At 60.5% G+C, this 12,370-nt stretch overlaps 1 protein-coding gene across 2 annotated transcripts in view; it reads left to right on the forward strand.

Annotated features, from left to right (window-relative positions):
* IPO13 (importin 13) overlaps positions 1 to 12,370 on the forward strand; it is a 32,963-nt gene that overhangs the window by 9,625 nt on the left and 10,968 nt on the right. For both annotated transcript variants that reach the window (XM_075508614.1, XM_075508615.1), the window contains exons 2-11: positions 268 to 1,004; positions 7,109 to 7,249; positions 7,418 to 7,559; positions 8,633 to 8,799; positions 9,135 to 9,255; positions 9,563 to 9,710; positions 9,876 to 10,057; positions 10,930 to 10,956; positions 11,696 to 11,830; positions 12,056 to 12,199. In XM_075508614.1, the coding sequence (XP_075364729.1) occupies positions 268 to 1,004; positions 7,109 to 7,249; positions 7,418 to 7,559; positions 8,633 to 8,799; positions 9,135 to 9,255; positions 9,563 to 9,710; positions 9,876 to 10,057; positions 10,930 to 10,956; positions 11,696 to 11,830; positions 12,056 to 12,199 (1,944 nt within the window). The remainder of the gene's footprint in view (positions 1 to 267; positions 1,005 to 7,108; positions 7,250 to 7,417; positions 7,560 to 8,632; positions 8,800 to 9,134; positions 9,256 to 9,562; positions 9,711 to 9,875; positions 10,058 to 10,929; positions 10,957 to 11,695; positions 11,831 to 12,055; positions 12,200 to 12,370) is intronic.

Below are 12,370 nucleotides of genomic sequence, written 5' to 3' on the forward strand. Positions count from 1 at the left end.
GACTAAGGAAAAGAAATTTTCAGAGTGTTGTGTGAGAGGAGGAGGGAAAGAATGCTCTGCAGGTCCTCGCCCGCTGCCAGATCGCTCTTGCTTCACCGAGAGCCCAAGGAGGGAGGCCAGCTAAGGCAGGCTGATGCGGGGAGGGGGGCTGGCTTTGCAGGGCAGCGGCTGGCGGGCAGCCCGGGTGCTGGGCTCCATGCTGGTGAGCCTTCCCCCAGCGGGACTGTGCTCCTCGGCCGCTCTAGGATGCTTCCCTCTCCCTTCCAGGCTCTCCATCAGCTGTATTATGACCCAAACATCGAGAACAAGAACTTGGCTCAGAAATGGCTGATGCAGGCGCAGGTCTCCCCGCAGGCGTGGCACTTCAGCTGGCTGCTTCTCAACATGGACAAGGTGCCTGAGATCCAGTACTTCGGTGCCAGCGCTCTCCACATTAAAATCTCTCGTTACTGGAACGACATCCCGGCCGACCAGTACGAGACCCTCAAGTCGCAGCTCTTCACCCACATCACCCGCTTTGCCAGCGGCTCCAAGATCGTGCTGACCCGGCTGTGCGTGGCGCTGGCCTCCCTGGCCCTCAGCATGATGCCGGAGGCTTGGCCCTGCGCTGTGGCAGACATGGTGCGCATGTTCCAGGCGGAGGACTCCAACGTGGACGGGCGAGCGCGGTGCCTGGCACTGCTGGAGCTGCTGACGGTGCTGCCTGAGGAGTTTCAGACCAGCCGCCTGCCACAGTACCGCAAGGGCCAGGTACGCAGCGTCCTGGCGCAGGAGTGTGGCTCTGTCTTCCCTTTGCTGGAGCAGCTGCTGCAGCAGCAGGACTCCCCGGGTTTCATCAAGCAGAAGGTGTTGAAGTGCTTCTCCAGCTGGGTGCAGCTGGAGATCCCGCTGATGGACTGCGAGAACCTCATCCAGGCAGCTTTCACCTCTCTGCAGGACCCAGAGCTCTTCGACACAGCGGTGGAGGCTGTTGTCAATGCCATTTCCCAGCCCGATGCCCAGAGGTAAGGGCAGCCTCTCCCGTGTGCTGTGGGCTGGTGTTCCTGGGCATCGATGGGGGAACGGGGTGGGGAGGAAAAATCTCAGGCTTTTTTCTAGCTACCATCAGCCCTGGAGGTGGTGATGACAGGGTTTGGAAGTGGGAGATGTTAAAAGCAGCCAGAGGCTCCTGGTTTCACGTGGTTGGTCCTGGAAGGCTTTGCACCATGGTTGACTTGTGGGAACCATGTAGTCTTGGGCAACTGCAGCTCATCTCCACCCTCCTCCTCCCAAGCGGAGGAGGATGCGGTGCTCCCTCCTGGTTCCTCGTGTCAGACCCTGCAGTGCCCAGCCAGGGAGCAGCTGCCCAGCTCTGGCCAGGGGGAGTTCAGAGTCCCTCCTCTGCCTCATGCTCCTTGCTGGTCCAGCCAAGGAGCTGATTTGATGCAGAGATAATAAAACCAGACCTGTCGGTCTTCTCCCTCCTCCTGGCTCCAACAGCTTGTGCCAGCCGAGGACTCGTCCTTTGTTTGTGGCCATGGCTGCCCCTGGTGCAGCTGAGCTGGGAGCCAGGACTGGGGCAGGTCCTGCCGGGGCTGCGCTGTGGGGCTCCAAGCTCATCTGCTTGGCCGCGTTGTCCGAGCTGCTGTCAGCTCTCGGGACCGATGCCTGCAGAAGGGAAAGTACATCTCCTCCTCGGGTTCCCGTGGCCACATCCCCTCCTGGCTGCTTAGCAACCTTCCCCCGAAGAGGAGGGTTTCCTTGAAGGCTGGGCTGAGCTGCTACTGCTGTGCATCCCTGTGCATCGCTGCGCATCGTGCAGGCTCCGACCCTCTGCAGCGGTGCGGATGCTGCTGCCGCTGCGGTGTGAGCCCCGGTCCTCCCATTGGCTTCAGGGCAGGGGCAGCCGGCGCAGTCCCCGGCTCGAGGGCAGCCTGGGGCTGCCCTCCGAGATTACAGGGGGGTTGCATCTGGAGACTGCAAGTCCCGATGCGCAAAGGGACCCGTCAGGATTTTGATGTGTTGCCAGGTGCAGGGAGGGGTTGCTTCGTTTGCTACCATTCAGAAGATGACCACAAACAGCTTTTCCTTGTACCCGGCAAAGGCTGTGGGCCAGCCCAAACCCTTGTAGCGGGATTGGTACAGAAAATGAGAAGGCGAGAGAAGGTGACTTTGCAGTTCTGAAACGCTGGGCTCGCTGCCTTCCTCCTTTCCGTTTCCCTTGAGTCTCAGAAGTCGCTGGGCTGTGATTCCCCACCTGTGTGCAGGAGCCTGGCCCTGCAGCACTGTTCTTCAGTTGCATTAAAAGCGCAAGCTTTCTGTTGAGCTTTCAAAATGAGTTTTAGTGAGAAGCATGGCTGACAGCGGAGTTTCCTCTGCTCCCGTGCTGACCCTGCCGTGCAGTTTCTGGCCCCGTTCGGTCCTGCCACACTGGTGGCTCCCTTGCAGCATCACTGGCACTTGCTCTCCATCCTTCTCCTTGGAGGCACGATCGGCCGCGGCAAAGCACCCTCCCTGTCCGTAGGCGTGCGGGCAGTGGCCAGGACGGGGCGGGCACCCGGCCTGAAAGGCTGCCCAGTGTGTGCGAGCCTGGCGCAGCCCCTGCTCCCGGGGCGCGGGGACAGTGGTGGCATTGTCACGGGGCCTCCTGCCAGGCAGCGTGTGGTGTCAGCTGCTCCAGGGAGGAGCAGGACTGCGCCCGGTGCTGAGATCTGGGATAGCTTCAGGAGCGGGGTAGCTCACAGAGCTGCCACCTCCCAGCCCCGGTGGGCTCTCTCTTCCCCTTTGTTCCTTGTGTCCTCGTCCGCATCCCTCCTCCCGCTTCCCCTGGTGCCGGCTGTCCCGCCCCTCCGGCTTTGTTGCTCAGCCACAGCAGATCCAGCTCTTCCCCGAGCCCTCAGGGAGTCTCCTGACCTTTCTGTCTCTTTTCTCCACAGTCTGGGAGATCCCTGCTGCTTTTCAGCCGCTCTCTTCCTCCGTGCTCTCTCGCCTTTGTTTCTGCAGGGGCCTGGCTCCCCACTGCCTTTGGCCGCAGGCTCAGAGCATCCTCGGTGCTGGGCTGCTGACACGGTCCTCTCCAGAGCTCTGTGGGGCATTGCTCTGTGAGAGGGTTAGTCTCAGGGCTCCCCGCTTTCCCACGGGTTCCCGTGGGTGTTACGGACCCTGTGTCTTTCCTCCTCGCCCCCTCCCAGCTGGCTTCATTGACATTGCTGTGGGGGTGATCATGCAGGTGTGCTTCTACTGTCAGCAGAAGGCTTAGTGGCTCACGAGCTTGGCTTCTGCCTCTGGGGGTTAGGTAGCCCTGTGGGTCATCTTCCCAGGGGAGCACCACCTTGCAAGGCATCCCTCACGCTGCAGCTCCTCGCCCCAGGAGCAGCCGGCTGCCACCGGTGTCCAGGTGGAGGAGGGCAGGTGGGACCTCATGGGCAAGAATCACCCTCAGGGTAAGTCGCTGGTGCCAGCAGCTTCCATTGCCCTGTCTGCGAGCAGCAGTGGGTGGCTTTCCTGCCTCTGAGGCGTTACTAGAGGTGATGCAGCAGAGAGTCGTAGGTGCGAAGCGTTTGATCTCCTTACCTGCCAGGCGGGTGGGAGCCCTTTGTACCCAGAGGAAGGGGTGTCCCAGGTGTTGCTGGAGTCCGGACGCCACTCCTCTGTTAGGATACGGCATTCCTGAGAAGAAACCTCGGACTACCTCATTCCTGAGAAGAAACCTTTGGCTCTGGGCGCACCTCTTGGGGGTGGTGGGAAGCTCCTGAGTCGCAGGAGGGCAGGAACGGAGATATTGTTGCATCTTGTTTGCAGAGGAGGCTTGGGCTGGATTTTCCGTCTCGTTTGAGGATTATCCCCCGGCTAAGCGGGTCAGAGAGCTCAGTGGCGTGTGCTGCAGGGGGAGAGCTGGCATGCAGCACTTGGCCACGCTCCTGCAGCCCGGCGGGCAGCATCAGAGCGGGGACAGGGACCTCCGCGTGGTGTGTGCCCATGGTGGGAGTTACAGGGCGTGGGCATTGGACACTGAGCCACCTCTCTGAAGGCAGCAGGGTGTTGCTGCAGTGGTGGAGCTGGCGGGATTGCATATGTCCAGGTGGGATTGCATGGTGTCCAGCCCATCGATTCCTGGTCTTGGCACCCGGTGCTGAATCCCTGAAGAGGAATTTCACTAGAAGAGTTTTCCAAGAGCTTCATTAGAAACAGGTTTTTAGTACATTGGGTTTTCTCATCAGGACATGGCTCAGATTTCGGATCAGGAAGGATGAGATTGTCCCCTGTGAGCTGCCCGTATCTCCCCCCTGCATGTTGTCCCCCGCACCGTGGTGTGGTTTGGGGAGGGTTGTGGGAAGAGCAGAAGGAGGTGCTGGTCCCATGGAGGGAGCTGTGGGTGCTGCAGTTCACTGGGCTTTGAGAAGGGACTGGACAAACTCACTGTTGTGGTTTAACCCAGCCGGCAGCTAAGCCCCACGCAGCCACTCCCTCGCTCCCCCCCGGTGGGGTGGGGGAGAGAATCGGAAGAGGAAAAGTGAGAAAATTCACGGGTTGAGATAAAGGCAGTTTAATAGTTAAGCAAAAGCTGCGCATGCAAACAAAGCAAAACAAGGAATTAGTTTACTCCTTCCCATCACCAGGCAGGTTTTCAGCCATCTCCAGGAAAGCAGGGCTCCATCACTTGGTTACTTGGGAAGACAAACGCCATCACTCCGAATGTCCCCCTCCTCCTCCTCCTTCCCCAGCTTTACATGCTGAGCATGACACCATATGGTGCGGAATGTCCCTTTGCTCAGTTGGGCTCAGCTGTCCCGGCCGTGTCCCCTCCCAGCTCCTTGTGCACCCCCAGCCTGCTCGCTGGTGGGGTGGGGTGAGGAGCAGAAAAGGCCTTGACTCTGTGTGAGCACGGCTCAGCAGTAACGAAAACATCCCAGGGTTATCAACACTGCTTCCAGCACAAAGCCAAAGCACAGCCCCATGCTAGCTACTATGGACAACATTAACTCTGTCCCAGCCAAAACCAGCACACTCAGGGAAGAAAAATGTGCTTAGCTGCTAAATACCAAGATAGCAAATCTCGCTCAGGAAGGCTAACACAAATCGCTGGAGGGAAATACATGGGGAAGTGTCACCGTATGGCTGCCACGTTTATAGACCCTTTCACAGGCATTCCCAGCCATCGGCTGCTGGAGACAGGCTGGGCGGCCAGAGGCTCACCTGGGCTGGGGTGGTCTTGTCCTCTCCTGCCTGGTGCTGGGAGCGGGAGGCGGTGGCTGGCAGCAGGGCCGGCAGGCATGGCGTCTGCCTCCTGGGGCAAGCTCTGCACCTGGTCAGGGCTGTGGCACCAGCTGGGCGCTCGGGCTGGGAAGCAGCACTGACCAGGTGGGGTGGCCTGGGGCTCTGTGCTGGCTGGGCACGGAGGAGAGGAGCCTGGCTCCGGCTGGCTTGGCCGTGGCTCTTGAGCGACTGGTTAGAACCAGCCACCAGAGCCAGTCACCAGTCAGACTGGTTAGAACCAGTCACCGAGGGTAGGAGTCTCCCTCCTCGCTGGGGACCCTTGCGTCCAAGTTGCCCTTATGTCTGCATAGGCAGTGAGCAGAGCAAGGTGGTGCTCAGGAGACGTGGTTCACACAACCTTTTCTATAAGTGTTCACTGACGTGGGATGAGTTGCAGCATGGAAGCAAATCCAGGTGGTTCTCTCTGTTGGCTGTGCAGGGTGTCCAGAGGACTAGCTCAGGTCTAGGCATCAGCACTGTGAGTGTTTCAAGGTAACCAGCAGAAGCAGGATCCTTGTCATAAACTCCTAAAGTCATAAAAACATCCCCAGGGTAGTGTGAGCCCGGTGCTGCAGAGGAAGGATGGCTTTGCCCTGTACTGGAGCAGTGGAAGGTCCCCTGTGCCTTTTTGTCAGCTCCCTTGGGCTGACCCTGACTGCAGCATCGGCTCGCATCGGTTCCCTGGGAGAGAAGCTGGTGAATTCCCAGATTCTCCATTATTACAGCGCTCCCACACTGCCACAGGCATCACTCACGGGGCATCAGAGGCTTGAAAATGGTTTACACGCAAATACCTGTCCCCTTCGCCGTGTGATTTCCACTGGGGGAGAGGGGTGAGGAGGGGGTGACCCCCGGCAGCACACAGAGAGGATGCCAAGGTGGACACTCCCTCTTCCCTCTGTCTTCTCCTGCTGGCCCAGACCTAGAAGCTGCCACCACCAGTGCGGCTCTCTCCCTGCGCTGGTGGCACCGATGGCTTTGTTCACTCCTACATTGGCCATAGCAAGAGCTGCCGGTGCGCTGGGCAGCCGTGCCGCTCCAGCGTGGACGTGCAGCTGTCCTAGTGTCGGCGCTCACATCTCTTCTCCGTGGCGGGCCCAGGAGAGCTGGCATCACGTGTGCCTCCCGCTCCGAGCATCCTTGGCCCCGCACCTGCGTGCGGCGGGGCAGGCAGGGAGCGCGCAGAATAGCTGCAGCTCCAGATAACACGCCTCGGCGGGCAGGGAAATGGCAGGCTGCTCATCAGCCTCTGGCACGGCCTCTCTCCGGGGCCCTGGGCTGTGTTTCACCTTGGCTGCCTCCTTCTCGTTGCCTTGGTTACCATCACTTCCAGGCAGCAGCGCGGAGGGGAGGCTGATGTGCGTGATGCGATGTGGGAGAGCTGTGCCATGCAGGGCTGCGGCAGCCCGGGAGGGTGGGGGGCCAGGGGGACGTGCCGTGGGGCCGGCATCCTCCCTGGGTAGGAGTCCCCGAGGGTGGCTGCCCTCTTCATCCCAGCCGGGGAGCACAAGCCAGACGTGCCTGTGCTGGAGGGTCGCGCGGCTTCCCACCGGCAGCTCTGGCTGCCCTCGCAGAGCACAGGAGCACAGGCTGCAAGCATGGCGAAAAGAGCCCACAGGTCTGCTCTCGCTGCCCACTGGCTTGGCCCTTCTCTTCACTTGCAGAAGCTCTGCTGCGGGAGCACTCAGGGCTTCAGCCTTCATCCCAATGCAGCAGGCTGGGAGGAGAGTCCTTGTAAGCGGTAAAGGCTCCTGGATGTGTCCCGTTGCACAAAGCGGCCTTCCAGTAGGGAAAGAGCATCAGGAGGGATGGATGCCATGGCAGCCGGTGCCAGTGAGTCGATGCCCGGCACTGATTCAGGCTGTGCTTGCAGGTATGTGAACACCCTCCTGAAGCTCATCCCCCCTGTGCTGGGGCTCCAAGAGCAGCTGCGCCAGGCAGTCCAGAGCGGGGACATGGAGACGTCGCACGGGATCTGCCGCATCGCTGTGGCCTTGGGGGAGAACCACTCCCGGTGAGTGCTGGGGACGGTCCCCAGGAGAGGGAATGAGCTTGGAGCAGCCTGCTGTTCCCCACGCGCTGCTTCATCCAGGGCCTGTCCTGCACCCCGTGATGTGTGTCAGGGCAGAGGAGCCAGGCTTGCAGCAGTGGTGCCGCCCTGACCGTGCTCTCTGCTCCCCAGGGCCCTCCTGGACCAGGTGGAGCACTGGCAGAGCTTCCTGGCCCTCGTCAACATGATCATGTTCTGCACCGGCATCCCCGGGCACTACCCCGTCAACGAAACCACCAGCTCCTTGACACTCACCTTCTGGTACACGCTGCAGGTCAGTGGCCATCATGGGGCAGCCTGCCCGGATCCTGTGCTCCAGGCAGGGCCGGAGGCACCGGCGCACGGGGACCGGGGTCTGGCCTGGCTGCATTTGGTCCCCAGGGATTTCCGATGCCCCCCGCTCCTCGCCCTGTGCTCGCAGCCACCACAGGGCACGTAACTCAGAAATGCTGGCCCCGTGGCTTGCTTTTTCCACCCCCAGTCTTCCTTGGAAGTCTGAGCCAGCCTTTAAGGGCCTCGTTAACATAACTAATTAAAACTTCATGCTAATTTTTTTTTTCCAGCAGTAGACCTGGTTGTTTAGCTCCTTGCTACACAGCTGCACCGGCTGCAGGCAGGGAGGAGAGTGCATGCCGGCTCACTGCAGGCTAGACCCTGCTGCTGGGCTGGCGGTCGTGGTCTCTGGGAGGAGGAAAGAGAGGGCTGGGGGCTGCTAGTGGTGCCCAGTGTGGGGTCCCTCTCCCAGGGCCAGCGTTCCCTGCACTAACAGAGCGGCCCTGCCACGTTGTGCTCTATTTTTAGCCCCTGTTCATCCCCCCAGCTCCATTCCTCCGCAATCTGATGCGGCGTGGCTGAGCGTGGGCAGGGAGGGGGACGGTGTCGGTGCCGTGCTGGCAGCTCCTCTGCTGCACAGGGCCGGGCTGAGGCTCCCACCTCCTCTCGCTGCTTTTCTGGATGGGTCTGAGGTGCAGCAGGAGAGCACTGTGCTCCCCAGGCACCCATCCCAGCCTGCCTCACGGGGGTCTGAGGAACGCGTGCTCCTGATGCAGGCGTGCTTCCAAGGCTAGGACATGGCAAGGCAGTGCCACCCTGCTGTAACCATGCTGTCCTCAAATGCCCACGGGTCCACCCAGCTGCTGGGGCTTCTGTCATCTTGGCTCCAGATAGCGGTGCCACTGCAGAAGGGCTTGGCATCAGGTGGACCTTGGGGAGCTGGAAATGCAGCCTCCAAGGTGTGACAGGTCCCACCAGCCCTGGGAGATGCCCCTGAGCTCCCTGTGCAGTGGGCATGCTGGCTCCATTTTCTTTCCCCTGCAACACCTGATGTATTCCTCCTCCTGCTGCCAGGACGACATCCTCTCCTTCGAGCCGGACAAGCAGGCGGTGTACCAGCAGGTCTACAGGCCTGTCTACTTCCAGCTGGTGGATGTACTGCTGCACAAAGCCCAGTTCCCCTCCGATGAGGAGTATGGCTTCTGGTCTTCGGATGAGAAGGAGCAGTTTCGGATATACAGGTACAGCTGGGAGGTTTGGGTTTCCTCGTCAGGCAGGTGAGGACGCAGGCAGCATCCTGCATCCCTGGAGCCTGAGCACCATGGGGAGATCCAAGGAGGGACACGGAGGAGATTCCTTCCACCAAGAGCTGTTTTGGCTGTGGTGGTGATATGGAAACGAGCTGGTGTTTTGGCATGGCACCAGTTGCCCTGCCTAGGAAGCCCTGGGAGCACTCCATGTTGGGCTGGGGCAGTGTCCTTGTGCAGGCAGCACCTGCATCGTGCCTGGCAGCGGGAGGGAAAGTAACATACAGGGGATGGGGACAGTGTTTGGAGACCCTCCATGTTCTCTGCAGGGTGGACATCTCTGACACGCTGATGTACGTGTACGAGATGCTGGGTGCTGAGCTCCTGAGCAGCCTCTATGACAAGCTGGGACGTCTCCTGACCAACACGGAGCAGCCATCCACGTGGCAGGTGAGCGAGGGGACCTGGGTGCCAGGCTGATGGCTACCAGCCCCTCAGGGACCTATCCTTGCTACAGGGTGTTGAGAGCAAAGGGACACGATAGAGGCGAGGAGCATGACCACCTTGCCAGCACACACGTAGGCTCTCTGGGGTCTGCTGGGAAGACAAACAGGTCGTCTTCTGCCTCCCTGTCCTTAGCGCTGCCCAGGGACCAGCCTCCTTGGCCGCTGCAGGGGGGTCTGAGCTAGTGCCTGGGGCTGGGGTGGGCATCAGGGGTCAGCACGTGGCTCTGACGGTGCCTCTCCCACCCTGGCAGCACACAGAGGCCTTGCTCTACGGCTTCCAATCCATCGCCGAGACCATTGACGTGAACTACTCCGACGTGGTGCCAGGGCTGATTGGCCTCATTCCCCGGATCAGCATCAGCAACGTGCAGCTCGCCGACACCGTCATGTTCACTATCGGTGAGGCCTTTGCTCACGTGCAGGCTGGGCTGGAGAGGGGGAGCCCCTCTGAGGTCGCTCCTGCCCAGCAATAACAGCAGCGAAAAGCAAAGCTGGGCATCCCAGGACGTGGGGAGCAAGAGCCCGCGGTGCAGTCCTGCGGTCTGATCCCGTCTGTGTGCACAGGGGCCCTGTCGGAGTGGCTGGCTGATCATCCCGTCATGATTAACAACGTGCTGCCGCTGGTGCTCCAAGCCTTGGGCAACCCTGAGCTCTCCATCTCTAGCGTCTCCACCCTGAAGAAGATCTGCCGGGAATGCAAGTATGACCTGCCACCCTATGCTGCCAACATCGTTGCCGTGTCGCAGGTAGGAGCTGGATGCAGATGGACGTGTGGCGGCGAGCCGGGATATGCTCTGTGCAAACCCTTTCCTCCACGTGGATCAGGGCAGGGGGACGCAAAGCAGCAGCTCAGGGCATCTTGCTTGGTGTGCGGGACTTGTTGTCCATCCTGTTCCTAGGCCAGTAGATCCAGGTGGCAGGCCGCGTGTCCTCCTGCGAGTGCAGAAATGGCAGGCAGTGGCAGACACGACTGCCAAGGGGTCCACTGAGGTTGCACTTGGGCATCCCTCCTTTCCCTGGGTTTTTTTTGCCTTGTTGGGAGCGGCATCCTGCCAGCTCTGCACCCACCAGGCAGCTGGTGCCGCTGCTGAGCATCTTGTGGGGCATCCTGGTGTTCAAGCCTCTCCATAGAGACTGAGCTGGTCCCTGCAGTGCCAGAGCAGGTTGTCCCATGGTCTTTCTTGGCTCTCAAGATTTGGGACAGGTGGGACTCAGAGTCCCGAGGCACTAGGAGGAGGGCTGGAGTGTGCGTGGGAGCAGGGAGAGGCCGGTGGAGGGCACGAGCCTCTGCTCTTAGAGCCTGAGGGACACCGTCGCTGGGGTAAGGAAGCCCTGGCTGAGGTTGGCTCCTCGAGCCGTCCTGCTGCAGAGCCCGTCCGAGGCAGGGGCTCCCCTCGCTGGGTGGCTGAGGGGGCTGGCTGGGGGAAGAGCTTACCAGGGGACAAGGATTTTGCTCCTTGCCTGCAGTGGGTTGTGGGGAGGCTGTGCAGAGCCGCGTGCCGCTTGTCTGTGCCCACACTGGTGTCAGTTGTCTCCTGCATCAGTCCTGTCTCCTGGAAGGGAAGGGGCTTTCTGCAGCGCTCACCCTCCTCTTTCTCTCTCCCCTTCCCTTTGGCAGGAGGTGTTGATGAAGCAGATTCACAAGGTAAGAGGGGCTGGCTCACACCTCTGGCTGGTTCTGCTTGCCCCCGTTAGTCACACTCAGCTGAAGACACAAGGGTGCCATCATGAGCTGGGCTGTCCCTGGGGGAGAGCTCAGCGCTGCAGCCATCGTGTGCAGGGCCAGGAGTACCTGCTGGCTGCCTCTCGCTGCGCTGCCGGGCTCCCACCGCACGTGGGCTGGGGGGTATGTCCCTGTAGAGAGGGAAGCCCCCACAGAGACTTAACTCTAGCAGTTCCCAGTCCCCCCAAGCCCAAGGATGCCAAGATGGCAGGCATGTCTTCAAGAGGAAAAAGGAGGGACATAAGTGTGGGGACAGAGCCCAGGCTATGCCTGTGACCAGGACGGTGGGATGCTTGACCCCGCAGGGGCTGAGACCGGTCTGTGCAGCAAAGGATGGTGTGCCAAGGTAGGGTGAGTGGTGCCAGCATGAAGATCTCTGGGCACCAACTGGTCTTTCCTTGGCGAGTTGCTGGGAAGAGGCCAGGTGTGCTGGTGGCAAAACGCCTGTTCCCTAAGTTCTGCCGTGCTGGTAGGGAGCTGCTCCCCTCTCCTACAGTGAGATGCACCTAGAGTGACCCAGACAGAGCAGCTCAGGAGCTGCAGCACACTGGGGTCCTGCCTTTGCTGGCTGGGCCCCTGGCAGCGGTCTTAGGTAGCATGTGTGCGGTAGGGCTGCAGGCTGGGCAGTGACCTGCCCTGTTGTATCTCCTCTCTGTCCCAGACGAGCCAGTGCATGTGGCTGATGCAGGCTCTTGGTTTCCTGCTCTCCGCGCTGCAAGTGGAGGAGATCCTGAAGAACCTGCACTCCCTGATCACCCCTTACATCCAGCAGCTGGAAAAGCTGGCTGACGAAACGGTGAGTGCCCTCATGCTACCTCCATCCAGAAGTGGCTTCTCCCGCTGGCTGTAGCCCTGGGGCTGCTGTCTTGAAGCAGCACTCTTGAACGTGGGCTTAAGAGAGCGCAGGGAACGCCTCTCTGGCACTTCGCCTCTACAGTCCTGGTTCCTCAGCATCCCAAAGGCACGACTGTGATTGAGCAGTGTGGTCTGTCTCACATTTTGGCTTTATTTTCCCTGGCAGCCTAATCCCTCCAACAAGCTGGCCATCATCCACATCCTGGGCCTGCTCTCCAACTTGTTCACCACCCTAGACATCAGCCACCACGATGATGACCACGAAAGCACTGAGGTCAAGAAGCCACCAGTGCAGCAAGGACCCAACCCAGTGAGTACAGCAGTAGCTCAATGCTCTGCCACAGGCTGGCCAAAGCTTTGCTATTCACTGCTGGGTCCAGGAGAGGGGGGGGTTAGTGGGGAATGCAGCGTGTACCATAAAGAGGGTAATGCTGGTGCGATGAGCTGTGCCAGGCTGCTTCAGCAGGGAAGAAAGCTGCCC

Source organism: Mycteria americana, chromosome 7 (genome assembly GCF_035582795.1).
Source record: "Mycteria americana isolate JAX WOST 10 ecotype Jacksonville Zoo and Gardens chromosome 7, USCA_MyAme_1.0, whole genome shotgun sequence".
NCBI classification, from domain to species: domain Eukaryota; kingdom Metazoa; phylum Chordata; class Aves; order Ciconiiformes; family Ciconiidae; genus Mycteria; species Mycteria americana.